The sequence below is a fragment of the Cyrtonyx montezumae genome, unplaced genomic scaffold (assembly GCF_038088225.1).
Source record: "Cyrtonyx montezumae isolate F1298 unplaced genomic scaffold, pur_monq_1.0 scaffold_15, whole genome shotgun sequence".
Classification (NCBI taxonomy): domain Eukaryota; kingdom Metazoa; phylum Chordata; class Aves; order Galliformes; family Odontophoridae; genus Cyrtonyx; species Cyrtonyx montezumae.
In genome coordinates, this window is record NW_027071881.1 from 9,315,677 (window position 1) to 9,338,624 (window position 22,948).

The following is a 22,948-nucleotide window of genomic DNA, read 5'->3' on the forward strand; positions in this document are numbered from 1 at the left end:
CAGGGGGAAGCTCACTCCACCACACATACAACATCTCTGCGTAGCAGCGCTCAGACGAACGCCTTCTAATGTTCACCACAAGATTAAATCCAGTTTTCAGCTCTTTCGCAGCACTTGAAGTAAAAACAACCAAGACCAAAAACAAGGAGATTTGAAGCTTGACCCTTTATGTATCTGTTGAAAAGCCATCAGGACTGTATCTCACCTGCTCACCCCACTGAGCTCTTCCTAACCCTAGCACCCCAAGAGGTCAAGAAATGAAGGCTCTTAGTCATCACAGCTTGATTAAGATGGCTTAAAATTTGAGCTTTAATTGAAATGGAAAGAAACATTCCAAAAGGATATATGTCTTATTGATTGAATTACCAAATTTAGCTTCCATTGGACATTGCAAATATGAACATTAAATCGTAAGTGCCAAATAGGAGAAAATTCAAAGAAGGATACAATGATACAACAAATCAGAAGGGATTGGACCGAATGCTTTTGTAGGCAGTTATCCAAATGTACGATGTACTGACACACGAGCTCACTGCACGTAAAGACACCTTTGAATCCACCTGAAAAAACCTGGGAGGCCCTGACTACATCATTTTCCTGGCAAGCATCTTCTCCACCAGCAATAAATCCCAACTCAATACATATCTAAAGTGATATACATTAGAGGGCACGTGCTTAAGAGTATTAAGTCAGCTTACATTACTTGGGCAAAAAATATTTTAAGTTTGTGATACAAATAAATCTAAAAAGGAGCAAAAACCAAAAAAACTGTGAGAGAGAACACCACTGCAATATTAATGCCAAACTGTTACTTTTTTTTAACAGGTCTGTACAGCAACATAGCAAAGAATGCAGTGATCACAATTCAAACCAGACAGCAACCTAAGGGAATGCTAATCCTGTGTACAGTACAGCAGAAACACTCCCACCTCCTGATGCTCCAAATACGCTGGCTACCCTAATACACTCCAAACCAGTTCTACCTACATAGGACATTTTGGTGTGAAAAAGTTTCTGTAAAGTTCCCTTTGTTTCCAGTGTTTTTCTTGTACAAAATATTACAATGTTTTTATATATATTTACAGACTTGCACAGCTAGAAAAATACAAATTACAATTAGGCTTGGCAATCAGTTATTTTCTTTAAATACACATTTCAGAGCAAAACTGTAGTGGTAACGTATCCTGCACTTCAGGCATTTCTTTCTTAAGCGTATCAAGCATAAAAAGCATGACTGCAGTGAGATGTGTCACAGTCTGTGCAACAAATGCAGCTCATCAGCTTCCTGGCATCAAGAAGGTAAAAGATGAATGCAGTTTATGCACATCAGTGGCACAACATAGAAAAATCCAAAGCTGAACATTAAATTCCTTAATAACATTCATTAATTTCACAGGCAGCACCTGTGAAATTTTAAAAAATAAAAAGGACAACCACTGTAACTTTCAGGAAAAGCAGACACCAACTTGATGGGGTACTACACATCTTCAACACGAACGCAGCCACAGCTAACATTTCAGGGGCATTTGGTAGCTTCAAGCAAGCCCCAGGATTTTAATGGTTTTTGCCTTTTAAATAGAGGCCAGGGAGGATTTTTTTGCTTTAAAGCTACAGTATTCTCTCATTATGGCTTTTAACACCCCGCCTTTCACTGAGATGAGGTATGTGTTTCTAGTGAAATGGTAACAGTTGAGCAAAACAATTTTTAATGGACCACAAAACTGCAAGCAGGTGTAAACAGATCTTCATTTAAGAGGTTGCCAAACCAAATTGTAACAGTGCAAAACAGGATTATTTTTTTTCTCCGTTAGGAAAAAGTTGTTGAGGCATCTAGGACACCACTAGTAGTTGTCAACCCACTGAGCAAATCCTCTTTCCACCAGAGTTCTGTTTATCGACACCACCTGAAGAAAGGGGAAAAAAGAAAGATGAATAAACCACTAACAGGAAAGGCCAAGTTCTGAATCAACAGCATGCATAATCAAATTGGAATGTGTGAAAGAGAAGTGTGCCAACATACCTCATCTCCCATCATGCTCCATAGCTGTATCAGGGGCAGACCTGTTGCACTGTCGTAATTTGTGACCTGGAAACAGAGAACAGTGTGCAGCAATTTGGTCTCATCCATGATGGATGCAAAGCTGCACAATATTCAGTTCTTCAAGTCGTGTGCAGACCAGAGGAAACAGCTACTGCCAGCAGTTTCTCATCTGCCTGGTGGCAAGTTTACTGTATTTGCTCAAATCTTTGCCCTTGCCAGAATTATTGATGCCTCTGAGCACTGCATTAAACCAAAGGAAGCTATAAAGCTATCATAAATACTACCAAGCCTCCTGCTCATCTCATTTCAATTAGTTTACATGGGTAGTTACAGCCACTATAAGAAGCACTTCAAAAGATGTAAAATCCCCTTCAACAAGATCTAGTATGTGCATGGAAGCCTGTGGGCTCTACCAGAAACCCTTCTGCTCTACCCAGCCACAGGCCACATCTTGTATGGCAGCGTGGCAGGAACACTCCAGGCTGGCAGTGCAGTACTTAATCTGCTGCACAACAGTCTGCTCCGGCTCTGTAAGCCCATTCAGGTATCCATCCTCACCATCTGCATCAACCAACACAAGGGAATACTTGCCCCCTTCTTTGTGCATCTCTTAGAGGCACACAGTCCTATGCAGTGGTGATGCTATGCAAGGTCGTTCTCAAGAGCCAAGGCTTCTCAGCAAGAATCTTGCCCAGCAGTCAGGCTTAAAGGTTCTGCACTTTGTTTCTGATTAACACACACTGTACTAGGGGTAGAGGATAGCAGCAGCAGTAAAATCATCAGCAAGTCTTTTCTAGACAGCTCTCATGTACCTGCGCCAGCAGTGCTGCCCCTCTGGTCATCTCACTAACAGCAGCGTCAGCTTCTGATGAAAAGTGATCCTCATCTTTGGAAAGAAAAGAACAGGAGAAAACAAGTGAGATATTCACAGGCTTTAAAGTCCAGAAGGCACCATTAATATCTAATCTCGTCTGACCTCCCACATAGGTTAGGCCAGAGAGAATCCTCACCTACTGCTGCTGCAGGCATTTACTGAAACCAGTCTATTAAGCTGGAGATCACAAGTATTATGCCTGCTGTGTTGCTGAAGGGAGAGGATGAAGTGCTTTTCAAAGCCACTCACTAAGTTAACGTGAACATAAGTGGTTGATGAATTAGGAAACTTTAAAGACAGAAGTGCTCTTTTGCAGTACCTCTGCCATTGATATTTTGATCCTTAATGAACAAAGCTCAGGAGCCTCAGGCCTTTCCTGACCCTACAGCATGCAACACTATAAATAGAAACCCTGAAGCATTTGTCCCACAGACTGGCTGGCACTTGAATGGTGCCAAACACACTCTGCAAGCACTGGCAGCCCACATCTCAGAACCTGCACAGCTCATGGGGTACTGCGAACTCCACGTGCACAATGCAACAGGCAACTCTCATGTCCCAGCCAATAAAGTTAAAATCTACTCAGTGAGGATGAGACAGGACAGAAGTGTTTTCATTTTGGAATAAAGCTGCTTTTTTTTCCTATCTAAAGGTTACAAAATAAAGTTTCCTCTTTGTGCTCCTCTTCTTGAGATGATCTCCAGAAACAAAGGTGCAAACCCCTCAGCTCCGCTAGCAGCAGCATAAACCCTGCCAGCCATGCACAGCCTTGGCAGAGCCTACGCTGGAGACCTGCCAGCCACAAGGTTCAGTGATTAAAACCTGACCTGCCCCCTACTGTACCCCTTCTGCACCCGGAGGGGTGGGATTTTAGACACCAAGCACAGCAAACATTGCTAGCAAAACTACAGCCTGCCACCAGGGGGTGGAGAGAAACAAGTGAAAACAGCCAGCATTTCTAGGCAGCCCCTGACATCACAGTGCTTGGAGGGCAGTCTTTTCAAGGCAGAATGTGCACATCAGTCTCTTCAGCAGGAAAACATCAGGAATTTGTCCAGCAGATTGAAAATCAAGTTTGCATTTACAACTACACTACATCAGAAGGCAGCAGAATCATTACAACTGTTTCAGTTACATCCTGCCAGTCCTGCCAAACCACTGTTTATGAGAGTAATTCATATTCTCCTCCATACTGGAAAAGGCCTGGATATTTATTATCTTCCTCTTCACTAGGACAGATTGTGCCATGCTACCAGATCCAGAAGAATAAAATACAATTTTTCCAATCCTTGATCTCATCACTTCAGAGACTGCACTTGCAACAGGAGGGATAAAGTTTAGACAATCACTGCTTGCACGCAGCTGGTGTGCATTTAAACCTGCAGAAGGAATACCAACGGTTCCTCAAGAGCTCCATTACCTGGAAGTGGCACCACGTTGTCTAGTAAAACTTCAGCTCCTTGGAAAGGCAGTGTTACAAAATCAGACCTTAAGAAGAGAATCAAAATAAGAGCATGGCTTTAAATTACCTCTGCATTCTTTAAGGTGACACTGATTAAACAACTGCTCTAATAGGAACTCAGTTTATAACTGATAACAGTAAAAAAAAATATCAGATTATTCCATCAATGGCTTAAGTAGAAGCAGTAATCTGCCTAATGAACAGGTCTAGTCAATTTGAGCTCCAAGCAAATACCAGCTGCATAACAGAGCCTATACTTCTTACCTCCAAGCCCTTAGCAATCAAGTGCTTCACAGGCTTGGATGCAGCTCCCCCAGCTAATAGGGATGGAGCATACAGAATCTGAATTTGAGTCCCACCTCATCAGCTAATGGTACATTTGGGACTCTGGAAGGCATCCTTTCGCTCAGTTTTCAAGCTGAAGTGGCAGAAGTTACATGGCTTTTTTTGAAGGGGAGAGAAATTGCAAGAGCTTACTGTGCACCCAAGAAGTCCACACCCATTGCTGGGACAAACCATTTTACAATCACCCACTTCGGCAGAGAAATGTGTTTCAAACTAGACAGATGCTTTTAATGTAGATTCAAGCCAGTTATTGCCTCAGGCAATGGAAGAGGAGCTACAGACCTGATTTGTCTGAGTGTGTCAATCTTCACTCTCTCATATCCTCCATAGTCAACGTATCTGATCTCCACTTCACCACTGTCTTTGAAGTAGCCAACAACTTGCGCCCGCCACCACGCCCCATCCAGGCCTGGAGCAGCACAGATAATACCAACTGCAAAGGACAGGAGCACAGAGAAGAGAGGCTCAGCATCAACAGATTTATAGAAATCAGTACTTCTACATGTTAGCGGTGCTGGACAGTTATTTACTAAGAGTCAACAGCATTTCTTATGTTGCTTTTATTTTCTGTCAACACCCCTCATGTCCCCAGCAGATAAGGCCTGCAGGTGATGCAAAAGATATGTGTTACCACTGAATCTCAGCCACTATAATGCTGTTCTATGCAGATATCCACTTCTGTTACAGCCAGGAAAGCAAGTGCTGTTACTCCTTCCCTGTGATGCGCCCTCCACTTCCCATCACGTCCAAGTCACTTACCTTCCACTGGTGTTGGCAGGGTTGGAATTCCAGGTTGAGAATAGCAGACATACATCTGCTGGTCCAGACTACGCAGGACATGGAAAGTGGGGTGTGTATGCTGCTGTAGAAACATGTGTCCTGCATTGACTTGGTTAGCCACAACCACTTCTACAGTGACTCCATCTGGGAGCATCAACTGCCACAAGGAGGAGAGAAATACTCATCAGCTTTGATTGTCACATAAGTTGCATTTAGAGACACCGTTTAATTCCTTGTTCCACCAGCAACTCCTGAAGCTGACAGCCACAGGTGGGAAAAGCAGCAGCACTCTGGTAGTTTGCTTCCAAAGGCTGCTTCAGGTCAGAACCAGAAGGACACTCAGCATTACTCCACGCTAAAGGAAATCAGGTCCGGGGAGGGGCCCATCTTGTGCACAAAAGGACTCTGAGCACAGAGCAGCTGTACGACTTACACTAGGAAAGATCAGAGAGAGCAGAGCCGGCAGTGACGCCGGTCAGGTCATGCTGCTCTATCGATGCCGTACAACTTCCAAGGATGCCTTGCCCACAGCTATTTTTAACACCAAGGTAATCTCTGCAGGGGCTGCCTAAGATCTGTCACAGAGATTGTTTCAAAAGTTAGTTTGCCTTGCCTACCAGAGAGCCACTGTGCTGGGCAACTTCCCAGAACACAAAGCACTGCTGTGCTCAAAATGCATCAAAACTGCCTTTAACTTTACTAAATTCAGTCCTCCTGAACAAAGCCTGTTTTCACATCCATGGAGACAGCTACGTGCACAGTTACTGTACAGATGATGTATAGATGCCCAATGCAAGCAGTGTTTCTAAGTATCTTAACAACGAAAGCAGCAAAAAAGATTCTACTATGAAACCCTAATGTGTAAGCATTCTCCAAACACAATTAGGTGCCTAATGCCATCACAGCCAGCAACAGGGCTTACCCAGGAAGTCATAGGGAGGGAATGAAGTGCCAGCGATGGTGGAGGTGGAGCATAGACATTGGTGAGACTCAGCTCTTTGAACTTCTTGCCAATAAGGCTCAGTGCTTTTTCTACGTGATGCTGGGAACCTGGAAGACACAAGTCCAGCACAAAGTCTGTTGCACAGATGTGCTGGGGATACACATGCATCCTGTGTGGAGCAATACAAACTTGCTTATAAACTACAGCAGCTCAGGATGTTGAACTGCACTTTCACCTCTAGAATAGAGCTCCTGTGCCAGAGTTCAGGTGACTTGGCATACACCTCTACTGTAACAGCACTGTCAGTGAGCAGAAAAGTTCCATAGAGCACTGAGCTCATTAAACCTGTAAAGCTGTCTTAAATTCCTTGCTCATTAATTCTGACACACAAGCTAGGTATTAGACCACAAATAGATGCATCTCACCTTCAATGTGACAGATTTGGAAGTCGTGGGAATAAGGTAGTGTTGAAATATAAATTTTGGCACCAGATGTTTGCTTCAGGAAGCTCACGTATCTCCCTTGTTTGCCAATCAAGCGGCCAACTAAATGCTTTACAAAGAGATAAGAAAGCAGCAGTCAGGATGAGAAACAGATCAAACAACACTGCTCTCCAGACCTTATTTCACCCACATTCCCGGAGTGCAAAGGGCCAGGCAGGATGAGCACAAGGCAACACTGGACCCTGTAATGAGACATTCTGTACAGACACGAAGTGATCAGTGCATACTAACCACTTTGACACTTCACACCTTTAAAAAAACCCATGAAAACAAAACTAAGTGTGATAAAGGCTGCTGCCTTCCTACAGCACGTGAGGGAACATCTCCCAGCCTGGACTTACTTTTGTTTTTAAAGGAACCTTATTCAACATACTACTTTATACTTTGAATAAGACATGGAGCAGTTTTAACACAAGCTAATTACATTAGAAGGGGAATAAATCAGGATATCACGTGCTGGAACATACAACCCTGGAGCAGCCATGCAGTGTGCACTCAAGGCAGCAGCATGCTTATCCTGCCAGAGCTGTTGTTTCACTTCACCAACTGTCAGCATCTAGGTCTGCTGAGGAGCAGAACTGCAATGTGTACAGCAGCCATGGGTGACTGCATACATGAAGTAGGAAATAGGGGATGAACGCTGTCCCAAAACCCACATCTTCTCTCTCAAATGCAAAAGAAAACTTATTATAAAGACAGACACAAGCTGCTCCAAAGAACAGCCCAGACTGGCATTCAGCTTGTGAGGAGTTTAAACAGGCTGTTAAAACATAATCCTCCTAAACAGTGAAAAAAAAAATCCTCACCTGCTCTAAATAACTTTGTACCCTCAAACTGTGCTGAAAACACTTTGACACAATGCACTAGTGGGGGCTGGGGTGGAAGACAAAGGAGGGCTTAGCACCCATTATTACCCTGGGTATAGACCTTACTGCCTCTTGTTTACAGCTGTGTAGGGCTCTTCACTCCTGGCCAGCTGTAACAGGAGCTAAATGCTTAAATCCTTGTTTATTTGTTGATCTCCTTGGGATGGTACTGAGCCACTACCAGACTGCAAGAACCAGAAGATGGCTATGTAGGGCAGGGCAAGAAGCATGATGGGCTGGTGGCTGGTTACCTTTGGAACCTCGATTTCCCAGACAGTGAGGTCGGACTTGCTGGATTCTCCTCCTGGCTTAGAGTTCTGGCGGGTCTCTGTCTTCCCCAGGGCACAGCCACTGTCCACAGAATCCATGCTATTTACATCTGAACCTGTAAAGCACACACACCAGCACTGCCATTACTCACATCGTCCACCCAGCTGCCAGGCACAAGGACACGAAGATGCACCATCTTGAAGAGAGGTTAGGTTGAGCTTTTCTTTTATGTGAACTGTTCCTGTACTGAGTTCTGCAGCACCTCAGTAAGGATCAAGGCCTATCACACACAGCCTAAGCAGATTCATTTTGCTCCTGGAGAGGAATCTGAGTACCTCTGGGAACAGAAGGAAGCCACAGTTCAGCACAAGTCCTTCAAACAGGATGACACCTTGCACAGAGACAGGACATTGGAGTCAGCTCTCATTCAGCTGGTAGTGTTACGTCAGCATCAGCACAGAGCTGCACTGTGGAAAAATATTCTACATTTTCCCCATGGTTTATAAGAGCTCCTCACAGGGAGGGACACACAACCTGTCTGTGTGTGTGTAGCAATGATAGCACATTCCTGCCTGAACAAGGGCTGCACAGTGAATCCTGAGCATGCCCAAGCTGCCTCTTGCCTTACTATCTCACATGCCTGAAGAAACACTGCTCCAAAGCTGAGCTACTGCTTGTTCCCAAATCATCACTCAATATCAAGGAGGTTTCCCCTGGGAAGGGGAAAAACAAACAGCCTCCTTCAGGACAGCATATCACAAGCTTGATCCTTCCTCCAGATTAACATGCAGGAACATGAAGACCATCCAGTACGAGACCAAAAAGAAAAGGAATTGAACAGCTACTTCTGCTACACCTCAACTAGTAAGACAGCACAGGTGCCAAGGAAGTCAAAGACAAACAGCACAGCTGCTTGCCACAGACTCTCCAGACAAGGAGGAGGATTTAAATCCCACAGCCAGGGTGTGAAGGTCAGCTGTAGGACCTCTTATCCAACAGTCACATTAACAACTTTACCTGCTGTATTTTTCCTCCCCAGCCTTCAGCTTTAGCACAGAGCTTTCAGCTCTTGTTATCAGCGGGCTCCACAACCCGTTCTTACATCTTCACATCACATCAGCATTGACAGCAAGGCAAAACCATTCTCTTCCCATAGTCATTCCCACTAGTGAAGATGTTCTGAGGGTTTAATCCCTCATTCTTGGCAAACTCAACCCTTGTCTTGCAACAAGCAGCAACCCTACTATGCAGCAATTACAAAAGACATCCTGTCATTAAGAGCTGTTGGCGCCACAGGATCCTAAAGGATTTTAACACCCATCCCCAAGGTCACATGGGTCAACATTTGCTCAGACAGTTCTGTATTCTGCCAGGCATATATCATCTAGGATCTAGAAGGCAAAAACAATACAGAGACAGATGGAGGAGCTCCACAAGCATTGCTGCCTGTTGAGAATTCTTGGCGTGCACCTACCCTTCCAAGCAAAAAAGGCTTCAGGGTAATTGGTCTGCAACCAACTGATTTTATCAGGATTTATTAGAGCACTCTGCCAGTTCATCCAGCAGCACCTCAGAAGCCTGCCCTCCAGCCTCCCTCCAGCAGCAGCCCACAAATGGAGATAAGAACTCAGTGCTTACTAGAGGCTGCCTGAACTGGAGCAGAAACCATCTGCATTAGCAAGTTTCAAACCAGTAAAGGTGTTCAGTGCCTGACTTACATCCAGTCACACCGCTCCACGGGGACACCTGCACACTCAGCTTTACACAGCAAGCACTGTGCTGAAGGGAATCGGCCTGTTCATCCCTCTGCAGCACATCACAGAGCCCTGTGACTCCATGACATGCTGAACACACAGCCAACACTTGGGATACCCATCCGAATAAGAAGGCTAAAGACTCATGTGCTGGGAAAAGGTTAAATACAAAAAGGAATCCTCTGAATGCGCTGTGAAGCAAGGTGTTACTGCCCATAAAATTCATTCAGCATGTTTTGTAGGAAGCTTTACAAACCCCTCACCTCCTGAGTGATCTCCATCCATCTCTGCCACCCAGGTACCCTCATGGCGTGAGTCCGAACCATCTTCTTTCAGCATCCCATTACTGTATGGCACTTTGCTGTCTTCAGGTAGCTTTGGGGTGGGATGTTTTTCACTTGGTTCTGAGCTCTGCTCAGCAGAAGTGTCTTGGGTTGCAGATGTGCTCAGTAAGTCCGAATGCTGGCCTGATGTGACAGACAGCATTGTGTTCTGCAACGGATCCTCTGCACTTGTCCCACCTTCAGATGCACATGTGCTGCACCCAGAGTCCTCCATAACCAAGTGTGACTTTTCTCCATGGCTTGCCACAAGAGTTCTTTCAACCCCTTGGGACTCAATGTGCACACAGTTCTTTACGTGATGGTCTCCTCTGTCTCCCTGAACTGGGCTGGATAAATGGCCGAGTGCTAAACAGCTGGAATACGTCACACACTGATCGTGTTCCTCTGTTGGCTGGGATGTTGGTACTGCAGCATCACACTTAAGAGCTGTGTTCTTATCCCCTTCTCCAGCTTCTGCTGCAAGCACCTGATTAGAAGAAACAGCACTTGCTCTCTCCAGAGGTCTCTCGACTCGGCTGGCTGCGGCCTGGCAGATCCGACTGGACACATCACTTACAGAACCAGACAGCACTTCCTCAGTTGCTGCCAAAATGACCTTGGAAATTATTTGTATTGCTACTTGCTCGATTTTCTCAACTTCTTCCTTGTCCAAACTCACTCCTCTGATCCTCTCTCCCTCCAATTCGTTTCCTTCTGCATGTGTGTCCTCCTCCTGACACACAGGTACAGTACTGTCATTTGATTCAGAAATCTTTTCTTCCTTAGATTGCTCCAAACAGGCAGACTCCAAACTGTCTGATAGCATCCTAGCTGCAGAATCTTGGTGGCTCAATACAACTTCATTAGTGAGAAGGGCTTGGGGGGTATTGGCTTCCTTCTCCAATCCCAAGTGAAGGGCTGTTACACAGCCAGTATCCGACAGCGCAATTTCTGGCATCTGGCTTTCCTTAGGGGGCTCGAACGAAGACTCATCTGACTGCTCTGCATTGCTGATCTCCTCCATGATTCCCAAAGACCCTCGTGTCAGCACCACCGATGCTGATGGGCACTTGGTTTGGTTCGTGCTAGAGCCTGAATCCTCTTTAGGGCTGTGACACTGAGCACTCTTTGAGATCAGAGGGAGAGAAACACAAGCAGGGACACTGCTTTCATCTTGAGAACCTTTAATTTCTAGTTTTTCACTGTCGTCCTCAATGGTGCTGGGCTGAGTTGTCCTTATTGCTGGGGCTGAAAGGTCCCCTGAGAAATCTAACCTCTCGTGAGTCTGACGCGTAAGAGAGGGCGTCACAGACCCTGCTGGCAGCAGGGAGGTCGAGGCTTCATTCTCTGGGCGTTCCTCTTCTGGGGAGAGAGGCAGTCTTTGAGGAACACATGCTTCTGTTTTGGGTGGTGAGTCGTTCTCTTGCAGTTCTTTCTGCTTCTCTTCTGCAATGGCTATTGCTTGTCTGTTACAATTGCTTGGATGCTTTTTTCTGTGGGAATAGATCCACCAGCAGCCAAGAAGTGCCAGCACTCCAGGTATGGCATACGGGAAGAAGGTACGAAAGCGTAAAGCCATTTTACAAAGCCTCAGCAATTAATCCTAGAAAGGGAAACAGAAAAATGACATTAAAATAGTTACAGAAAAGGTAATGAGAAGTTTCATAAATACCTTGAGCTGTTCCTATTAGCACAACAGGGATAATAGCACAACTGCTTCCCTGCTGCTTTAAATTCACATCTCTGCTCTACCAGCAGACCTGAGATCGCAACCTTCACTCAGCAGTAGGGATATCTGGACAGTTCTTGCCAGTGCATTTATCCTGGACAACAGCTTCACCTTCTTTCTCCTGTCTTGCCTCTGTGGGTCAGCACTACACACAGGGCAGCATCTCGCACAGCACATTTCTCCTGCATCAGGCTGCAGCAGAAGAGCCCTTTGCAGCCAATCCACTGCTTTATGCATAAAGCAAAGGCATTCCTGAACAAGGAGCACCTGCCTCCTCACAACGATGCAAAGGTCCACCAGAGCCAGAAGTTCTTTTAAAAGATTTCACACTTTCCATGGAAAGTCCAGCACAGCCACCAGAAATCCTCCCCTTTCCCTTACCTAGCCATTACCACCACGGGAAGGGCATTCATTAAGAACCAAGGGACAGCACGTCCACCCAGAACCTGCAGACCCCTCCACGCCATACATCAATCAATGCATTTGTGAGCTAAGCAGATGGGCAATAAGATCAGTGTCAGCCTCCCATCTGTCTGCAGTGTGGTTTCTGCTAAAAGAACAGAGCTATATAAAGGGAGCGCCGCAGCAGCAAATCAGGTCACAGCACTAACATGGGCAAGTCACCCTCTCTGGAAAAAGCAACCCCAAGCCAACAGGTGTCCCAAGACCAGCTGGATGTCAGCACACATCCTAGCAGAGAGGACAACGTGGGCAGGAGAGTTACTCTGCTCCACTGCAGAAAGTTGCCAGGGGATAGCACTAACAGAAGGCCCTGCTGGACTGGCTCCTATGCACAAGTGCCTGGGACATCTCTGACCTGACCTCCATCATTCAGGGACTGAGATGGAAGAACAACATTTACAAGCTTTTATGTGGCTACACGACCAATGTAAAACAGGACGGCCAGCAGTTGAACTCCAAGGAATCCAGGATACAGAGACAGCAGCATGGCAAGGATCCACAGAACACCCTGGTGCCTGCAGAGGTAGCTCTTGGATGTGAATAAGCCAGTGGCAGCATGCTTCCTGGGCCCTGAGAAGTGCTCAGCCAGTTAAAATGAGCTCTGAACACACAGAGCAGCTGAGTCCCCAGCTTGCCTTGCACTGATGAGTCAGAAAGCCACCACCACCACCCCACAGGGCAATGGGCCCCGGGGCCTTTCACTGCCAGCTCTAAGGCAGTGGGTGGGCGCTCCTGCAAAAGGCACAAGGAGAAGCCAGAGGATTCTGCATCACCAGGGCAGCAGCTCTTTTATCCACGCTAGAAGGATCCCACTGCTCATTCTGTAAAGCCTTTCAACAGGAATCATCTCACCACTCCAACTGAAAAACTGAACCTTGCTCCCCTTCAAGAGGAGTGAAGTGAGGCTGATAGTTTGCTTAGAGAAATGTTATTTCAATTGCTTCAATTTCACATCACATTGGAGGGAGAACAAGCAAAGCAACCCCAAGTGCCTCTAACACCACAGGAGCTCTGTCTGGGTTTAAGTTGCACACAGCCTGCAAGGGCACACAGCTCCTGGTGCATTACAGTGGGCAGCAGGATGGTCTCAAAGCTTTCCTACGCCAGCTAAATTACAGTCTGTGCCACCATTAACAGGCAGGAAGGAAGAGACTACATTCAGCCAGAACCACCACTCAAGACGTGCAGGCTTTGTGTCAGCTGGAGGTAAGTACTGATAGATGGAGTACCCCACCCTCACTCTCAGCAACAAATACCTCTTAATATTCAGCAGGTGTCCATGAGGACAACCATGTGAGTTTGGAGCTTCAGTCTGTTGCATATGCTTTCGGAAAGATGCTTGTGGAATTTGGGTACGTACTGACTTATCTGCACAGGGACGTGCTCTGAGCACCTGAGCAGCAGCTCCTCATCACACGCGGAGCAGTGAGGCAGGGCAGCACAACCAGGGCTCCACTGAGAGCACACAGCACTCAGCACAGCACTGCACCCTCCCGCACTGCTCACCACCCAGTTGTGTTTATGCTACGACCAGAATCCAGGACGCTGACACACTTCTAACATGCTGAACAGAATAACTCTTAATTGCAGCTTCAGCCTTTTCTTAAAAGGGATTCCGTGGGTTTTTTAAGCACTGAAGCAACTTAGGAGCACGCTTTCATGTTATAAATAGAGCAGCAAGCAAGATGGCACACAGCACTTCACTTCTTCGCATTGCACACTACTTGGATAGACAGACATCACTGTGAATTAATCCCACCACATGAATGAGTGTCCAGGTCACACAGGGGGATTGTGCACCCCATGTCCCTGCTGCTCCCTGAGGAAAGCCCACACTGGGGATTTTCAGAGCAGGAGCCCTAGTCTGAGTCAACACTGCTGCAGTGCTCCCATCCCCACTGGCTGCACCCCCAGCCTGGCAGGGACATCACCCACCACGTGCCCCAGCACTGCAGGGCAGTTATGGCAGCCAACCTGCAGGAGTGCCCACGCTGCGTGGCCTCCCCAGGCTGCCCTTCCTCCAGCACTGCGGGCTGAGGCTGGGCTCTGCTCCAAACCCTGCCCTAGTGAAGGGCAGGCAAGCTCCATGAACCTCAGCTCAGCACCCAGAGCCCATCAGCAAGACCTTCAGGGATCCCTCAGCGAGCGGTTCCACGTAGCAAAGATTGGAAATACACTGTAAGGCCCTTTGAACAGGGACACCTGTCTAGCAGGATCCGTCTGGATAGAGATCCCACTACTTAGAAGCCCCGCTCCAAAGGCTGCTCTACACCTAAATAAACCACCTAGGTAAACAGCTGTTACCCTCAAACATCCACAAGGAGAAAGCTGCCTCTCCTCCTGCAGGAAGCACCCAAGCTGCTCCTGCCCAGTGCTGCTGGCACCTGCACTGCAGCCACGCTCCCCTCTCACCATCCTCACCATGCAGCACGAGGCCAACACAGCTCTCCTTAAGGACAGCACCCTGCCCAACACACAGAGCACCCTGCCCAACACACAGAGCACCCTGCCCAACACACAGAGCACCCTGCCCAACACACAGAGCACCCTGCCCAACACACAGAGCACCCACAGTTTACGTTTTCCCTGAGCAGGAATTAAAGCAAAACACAGCAATCCACACACACACAACAGACTCTTCTCCAAACAGGCCTCGGCTTTTGCCAAGGAGCGGCAAAAATAAGGACTGTTTTCAGGAGATAGCAGCCACAGAAGCAGGAGCCACCCACTGAAAGAGCATTATCTAGTTCCCTTTGAGAAGCACGATATTTCTTAGAGAATTAAAAACAATCCGGCCAGTCTGTTGAGTGCTTAGTCTGCCACCACCGGAAAAAACTGATTATCAGAGCGAGTGTTCCAGCCGCAGCTCCCAAGTACAACCCTCCCATGTCCACGAGGAGCTGGGGAACAAAAACACGCCTCCCTCCAGCTCTGCCCCGGCACTCAGGTCCCAGGCAAGCCAATATTCACTGCACCTTCCACCCCCTCTTCCTCCAGCAGCCTTCGCTGAGCCGGCTCAGCCGCCAGCATCACCTCCCGTTCAACTCAGGTGTGATTTAGGAAACCCAGTAACCCCTCCCACACCTCACAAATGAGACTGATGTTGCTCTGTGCAGGAGCTGCACGGGACAGTTCTGAATGGTTCTGCAGTCACCTCCAGCTGGCTCTGCAGAGCCCAGCAGCACAGCTCGTGGCTGAGGGTAACGCTTTGGTTAGTGTGCTTTGGATTCAGAATTGAGGGGGAAACCCAGCACAGTTCTATGCAGTAATTTGGATTTTGTTTGGAGGCTTTTTTTGGTCACTGTTTGTTTTTGAACTTGGTCACTGGAAAGCCTGCACACCGCGAAGACAAAAGATTCACACGCATCCCCCGCAGCACAATGGTACATTGTGAGCCACTGCTGCTGCTCATCTGCTGTCCACTTAAGGTCGTTGTAATTAACGCAGAACCACCCTGCAAGCTGTCTCATACCACAAACTCAAATTAAAGTAGCTCACAGAAGCCCATTCCCAGCAAACTCCCCCATCAGACAGCCCCATTCCGGCCCATCCCTATGGAGCTGCACCAACAGTAGTCCCACGCAGCCCCGCAGGCAGCACACAGCAGCACACAGCAGCACAATGCCCCACGGGACGGCCGACCCGGCAGACAGAACACTTCCAAGAGTTATTTTGAACAGTACTATCCGTGAAGATAAAGACCTTTCGCTCTTCTGTGGTATTTATCCAGAAGGAACTGGAGGTTGAGTGCTCCTTGGGAAGCCCGTCTCATTTCAGGTTTGCCATCGGACTATTTCAGCAAGAGCTGCGTTCTGCTCCCAGTGACACTGCTGCACTCAGAGGGGCCACGGACACCCCGAGCTGTGCTGGGACCCGACACGTCCCCAGGGAGAGCCCTGCACACCGGGCCCGGCTGCAGCCTGCAGGAGGGCTGAGCAAAGCCTGCTCCGCCAGACCACGCACGGCTCCTTCACCTCCACTGAAAGAGACTTCCTAAAGCCCTCTCCCCACTGCTGCTCTGACTGTTTGGGGGGCAATGGGACCGTTTAAAGGCACAGGGCTGAGCGCCGTGGCCAGCAGCAGGGCACAGCGTGGCAGCTTGTCAAATCACACGGCTCTGAGCACTGCCAAAACCGAGGGGGGAGCCCTGCAGCCCTCACAGCGGGAGGAGCCGTGGGGGAGCTCAGCAGCTCCAGAGCCTCAGCCCAGAGGCGATCAGCTTTGCCAGCACCAGAGCCAGCACCCACACCCACGGACGGTGTTCCCGCACCCAGAGCCACCAGGCAGCAGAGCTCACACCATCGCATCTCAGGACATGGCAGCTCACACCAAGGCCTGGCTGCACATGGGGCACGGGGCTGCTCCCCCGCTGAGGGAGCAGGGCTCCAGGAAGGCAGCAATCCAGGGGGCATTCTGACTTGATGTATGGAGGACTCCTGGTGAGGACCTGGGAGCTGAGGACAAGGATGGGCACACGTGCTCACCTACTTAAAAAAACAAACAAAAAAAAGCAGAGGACAGTCAGCTCATCCCACCAGGGCCCCAGTGTGCTTTGAGCCACCTTGCTGCTCCAGCCAGGCCAAGCAATCCTTCAGCACACACATCCTTATAAGGTTAGAAATGCTTGCAGGGAGAGCTTTGCAGGGAACCCAGACAGCTCATTCCTAAGGCCCAAGAGGAGAGCTCGGCCATCCCCCAGGACACAGGAGGGTGCACTGGGGGCACTGCCCCACAGCCTGGTCCCCCACCCAACCCCACCAGCAGGCTGAGATAGAGAGCCAAGCACCGCCCTGACCACAGCAGGCAGGCAGCTATATTGGATGTGCAGCTTCCCCAGCAAGGCTGGGACCCCCTCCCAGCAAACCCCACAGATAGGGATACAGCAGCTGGGAAATGAATACTATCTGGGTGAAAGAGAACTGGGCAAGGCTGCCTCGGTTAAAGCTACACGGGTACATGCGGCCTCTTAAAACTTTCCATGCTAAAAATAACCTGCAGCACACACTCTGCCTTATAGGAGGCAGAGGAACAAGAGCAGACAAAAACCTAAAGAACTGCTGCACGAGAAACAGCCCAGAGGTGGCAAACCTGAATGCAGCGCCCTGCCTCCTCCTGGTGCCCACATACCTCCATGGGAGCCCAACACAGACCTACAGGACAGCCCCCTGCCACATCCCCAGCCCACCAGCCTCATGTCACCCACCCACGGCACTGGGGCCACAGGACACGGCAGCATTTCAGACTCCTGCCCATCCCACCCTGTTCTCTCAGGGCAGAATACCACAGTCAGAAAGAACATCCATCACCCAGAGCAGAGGGCTCAGGAGATGTGACTCAGAAGCAGCAAGGAGCCGACAGCAGGTCGGAGCCAGGCAGGCAGGATCCCAGCAGGATGGAATGTACTTAAAAAGAAGTGAGCAGGTGAGTTTCTCTACACTTAATTAAAGTGAAGAGTTCTGCAGCAATTCCTGCCTCTAACACCGGCTCTGGGAGACAAAAGCAGCAGGGGATGCTCCGCAGGCAATGCCTCCCTTCACCGACTGCTCGGCACTGACTGCACAGCTCGCAGAGCTGCCTCTCCCGCCGATGGAAAATATTAACAAAGCTGCCCTACAATCTTCAGGTATTAAAAAAACGAGTCCTCGTTGCAGAGGGGTTATTATGACAAGCAAGAAGATGAAAAAGCTGGTTGTTGTCGAGCTCAACTAGAGCTCAGGAACACGAAACACCAACACCAGGCTGCCTTTTATCTCAGAGATAAAGACTGCTTTTGGTGTAATCAGCTTCACTGATGCTCCTACAACAGCTCGCTCCCTTCCTCTGCAGCTGAAGCTGCTGTGCTGAGGCCCAACTTTATCACTACTTCATCCTACAGCCCTGCTTCTGTGCTCTGCCCCACCAAGGGGCCTGAGTCCGGACCTGCAGGGCTGCTCAGCTGCAGCATCCCTTCCAGGCCCAGCAGGTCTCACAGCAGTCGGCACAGACACGCAGAGCTTTACAATGAAACTATCAGTTTTGCCAAACTGTACGGATTTTTACAGACATCTCAGAAATCCTCGAGCAGCTCATGCACGCGCCAGCACCCAGCAGCAGCAGCCCTCCCTCCCCACCTGCACTGCTGCACGGATTAACACGAGGCCCTGAGCTGATCCTGCCTGCTATGCAGCAAGCCACAGGTGCAATTAACTATTGCACTATGCAATTAACATTAACCCTATCAGATTATCAAGCTCCTTACTGCACTCGGTGCCGTCTCCCTTCCTGCTCCCTTGTTTCATTACTCAGTTTCCTCAGCCACGCTGGTGTCACTGGGAGCCCCGGGGCTGCTCCCTGCTTCCCCCACCCCACAGCTTCACACTGTGCCCCCCCACCACAGGGACCCACGTGCAGGTGGGCAGCATTCAGCACAGCTCCGCTGCACATCCCGGGGGGTTCTCCCCTCCCTGATGCTCCACCAGGAGAGATTCAATGCTTTCAAAAGCATTCACTCTTTGGTAGTACAAGGTAGCTGCTTTTATTACCTCTATCATCTACTGACATACTATAAACGTTTTTCCTTCTTTCTGCACGGTTACCCAGCTTGGAAATCACTTCCAAGAGCTTCAGAACAAATGCAACCAGTGTCTTGTGCTGGCTCTGTACCAATACACCACACAGCCCTTGCTGCAGGGAACATCAGAGTCCTCTGCAGGTGCAGCTTACAGCTGACAACCCCAGCAATCAGTGAAGTGAAACGCCTGGCACACACGCTGATTTCCACAAGCCAGGCAGGCACAACACCCAGGAGCACAGACTAAACTAACCAGAGGCTTCCAGTGTGCTCTGCACACCACACAACAAAACAGCCCTCAATTTTCAAGGAGATGGAACGGAGAGGTTTACAGCACAGCACTGATACTGCGGGAGGAGGCAGCGCAGGGACCGAACGGGGCCGTGGGGAGCACTGACTGCAGGGAGACCTTGAGGACTGCTTCTCAAAACAAAAGCTGCGCTACAGCACAAGTGGCATTGCTCAGCCTGGGGCTCAGCTCGCTGCAAATAAACCACAGAAGTGCACGGAGGAAAGATACTGAGCGTCTGCTGAGAAAAGCACTCCATATTCACCTGCACTGGGAAGGAGCGGCGAAGGTTTCAGCGCAACGTTTAGACCCAACAAGCAGGAAGATGACTTCTATGCATTAATAAACTTGCTACGAGGAGTTACACAACATACTTGAGGCCTAATCAGAGAGACGAGCTTCACTTTGATCTGTATTACAGGAGCAGCTACAAGCCCTCGCCCCAGCTGTGCTGGGGGCAGTTCCCATGCACAGGACGGCCTCCCCAGGCACGGCAGGCTGCCCGCTCCGCGCTCAGAGCACGAGGAGCACAAAGCAGCCACCCCGAGCAGACAGGCAGGAGCCCGTCCTTCCAGCAGCAGCAAACAGCACACTACGTGCTACTCCTTTGGAAGCATTTTAGAGATGGGATGTGCAAACTTCTTTCCCTGTAACCCTGAACACCACAGTTGTTCTTACCCCCACAATTTAACAGCAGTGCAACAAATCCCACACTCACAAAGAGAAGCAGATCCTCATTATGGAAAGGGGAAAACAGGATCGCACCCTTGAGTTTTATGGGGAGATTTTTCTCTCCAATCCTTTTTCCAGAGACTTCAGGCTTCCAAACCACTGGTACATCCCCAGGCACCACTAAAGCCCCTGGTACAAGAGGCACATGCAGATCATGAGCTCTTGCTAGGAACTGCAGCTATTTATACCCAGAGAGCCCAAACCAGCTAGAGCACATGGGAAGTTTCTCATCCTCATTGCCAGGTGGCAGCAGAGGTCACAGGCAGCTCTCCCCAGGACCTCTTCAAGGTCTACAAGCACAGATTTATTTGCTGAAGAAGGATTGAAAAGGATTGCATGAAAAATGTCAGCTAACAGCAACGCACAAGGCACGGCCAGCTTCAGGCAGGGCACAGCAGCACAGCCCGTGTGCTGGTCAGCAACAAAGCAAGGGAACAGCTGAAGAGATCACTTGCAAAAGCAGCAATTGATGGAAACACACCACCTCCTGCACCCCCTGCAAGGAGCAAACCCCACAGCCCAACCTTCCAGACAGAACAGAACAGCCTCTCGCAGACACTTCGGAGTGGCTGAAGTTAACAGCTTCAGGTTCAAACAGCTGTTTGTGTGAAGCATCCCACAGAAGCACTGCAGTTAGAAGTCAGGATTTTAGAAAGGCCAGTCATTAGATCTGAAATATTACATAATTAGAAGTAATTAATGGTTTTTAATGACTTCTAGATGTTGCTAAGGGCACACGGGGATACCAACCCTGAGCTCACCATCCCTCTGGACGCTAGAAACATCCTAAATAATTTTTTCACAGCAAATACACACGTATGAAAGATAAGAGCCATAGATAAGCAGAGCACAGCACTTGTGGAGCATCGTGCTCCTCAGGAAGCTCTGCTACTGCACAAACACAGTGCTCTCGAATATGCCCCAAGTCAGCCTGCAGCACTGCCAAAGAGAATGAGAGCCTCAACGCAGCAGCCAGCAGCTCCCAGCACGGAGCAGCATTGGCTGCAGCCCTCACGCTGCTCCCCCAACTCCCAGGAGAACCTGGGGGAACCAGGAGCCCACGGACAGCTGGGTCTGAGCCACAGGTACTGCCCCTCACGCTGTGTGAGGGGAATTCCTGCTGCCTCACCCCACGCTGAACAGCTACCTTTACCCCAAGGCTTTCGAGGCAGCTGATGAAAGAGAAGGAGGCTCAGTGCAAGCACCCCAGCGCATCTCAAGAGCTTTAAGGAATGCAGTTCCTCCAGTGGGTACCTAAGCTTGGCATGACTAAGGAGAGCAAATAATAAACTGCATTCACCAGTGTACAAAAAATGGGTTCCTGCAACGCTATCCCATACAGATTTCCTACAGCATCATTTGTTTCAAGTCTGCAGCCCCACTGCTCAGGAGCTGCACAGCCCGACCCTCCTCAGCACCGTGGCCTTAGGAGGGCTGCTGGGAGTCCTTCAGTTCTGCAAGTGATGCACTAAGGTGGCTTCTAGGGAGTGTGAAGCACAGTTTGAGTCCTACAGGTTTCTTGCTCCAGTTTCCTTCAGTGCACTGGGCAGCACACGCAAGCAAACCAATCAAGCAGGAATTACACAGTGAGATGAAGGTGTGCAGACCGAAGCCATACTACCTTCGTGCTGAAGGAAACACAGGCACAGACATCAGTGGGTGCCAGGCGCGGCCGTGCAGCACTGCTTCACCCGGCACCCGCGAAACCCATTAGCCCCATTCCGCGGCCAAACTGCGTCCCACGGGGACCTCCGGCAGAGGGGCAGGCGGAGCCCCGCACGCAGGGCCGGAGTTCAGTAGATCATTCACAGACACAAACACGAAAAAATACAAGTAGCTTCTCTTGCTACAACTTTCCCCAGCAACGCGCCCTCTCCTTTCACCCGAGACAAAGTCCACAGCGGCTCAGATAACGCTCATTGGGTGCGAACGCGGCCTTAGCGAGGCAGCGCAGGGCCCTGCAAACACAGCGGGGCAGCGTGCCGCGCACCACGGGGCCGCTCCTTGTCAGACAGAGCCGGCTGCGGCGGGCACAGCTCCCGCAGCTCCCAGCTGCGGCACAACACCTCCCGGGGACGGACGGCCGCACCGCGCCGGGACCCCACAGAGCTCCGGGGGGCCGCGCGGCCCCGGCCCGGGCGGGGGAGCGGCACCGAGCGCGGGAGCCCCGAGGAGAGCGGGACGGCCCCGAGCACGGCTCCCGAGCGCGGTCCGCGCACGAGCGAAGGAGCAGAAGCGAACGCGACGCAGCGGAACGGTGCGGGACAGCTGCGAACCCGCAGCACCGCGGGGGCAGCCGCCGCCGATCGCCGGGTGACCTCCAGGCCGGGCCGGCAGCGCTGACCTTGGGCCCGGCGCGGCCGTACGGGACCCCGCGCGGCACACAGAGCTCAATGGGCGGCGGCGCGCGGGGCGGGCGCGGAACCCCCGGCACCGGCGGAGCGGAGAGCAGCGGCGCGAGGCCCGCGGCCGAGGGCTGTCAGCCCGGGACGGAGGGCCGCGGGGCTTCCCGAGGGGCGGGGCCCGGCCGCGCGCGGTACTTACGGTCGGTCTGGCGCGGTGCCGCCCCTCCGGCGCCGGTGCCCGATCCGGTCCCGGTCCCGGTCCCACCCGCCGCCCCCCGCCCGCGCCGACCCACGTGCCGCCCGGCCGGGCCGCCGCGTTGGGACACGCACCGCGGCCCGCCCGCGCGACCCGCCCCTCTCGCGAGAGCAGCGCACCGCCGGGACCGCCCCTCCCGCGCTGCGCCTGCGCGCCGCTCCGCGCCCGAGCTGCGCCCCGTCCCCCAGACCCGGGCGGGGGTGCGCGGTCCGCGGAGCGGCGCGGCCGCGTTTCACCTGATGCCGTTTTTCCTTTACCAGGAACCGCGTGAGACCAGCGGTGAAAACAGAGGGTCCCGCCCTGCCTGGGAAGGGACCCGAGAATCGCACCTGGGGGCGAAGATCCCGCCCCGCTTCCCGAAGGATTCGCGGAGCTGGTGACGGCCTCTCCTGTTTCCACGAGCGGTTCAGCTCACGGACGCTCA

The 22,948-nt window shown here is 50.5% G+C and overlaps 1 protein-coding gene across 1 annotated transcript; it reads right to left on the reverse strand.

Moving 5' to 3' along the window:
- Window positions 1-281: 281 nt before the first annotated feature.
- Window positions 282-22,531, reverse strand: AKAP1 (A-kinase anchoring protein 1). Its single transcript, XM_065732079.1, has 11 exons — window positions 22,468-22,531; window positions 10,102-11,764; window positions 8,066-8,199; window positions 6,871-6,997; window positions 6,425-6,552; window positions 5,482-5,659; window positions 5,005-5,155; window positions 4,336-4,403; window positions 2,854-2,927; window positions 2,021-2,086; window positions 282-1,904 (listed from the first exon to the last, which is right to left on the reverse strand). Exons 2-11 carry the CDS (start codon window positions 11,738-11,740, stop codon window positions 1,842-1,844), a joined length of 2,628 nt encoding a protein of 875 aa, XP_065588151.1. The 5' UTR covers window positions 11,741-11,764; window positions 22,468-22,531; the 3' UTR covers window positions 282-1,841.
- Between the last annotated feature and the right edge of the window lie 417 nt (window positions 22,532-22,948).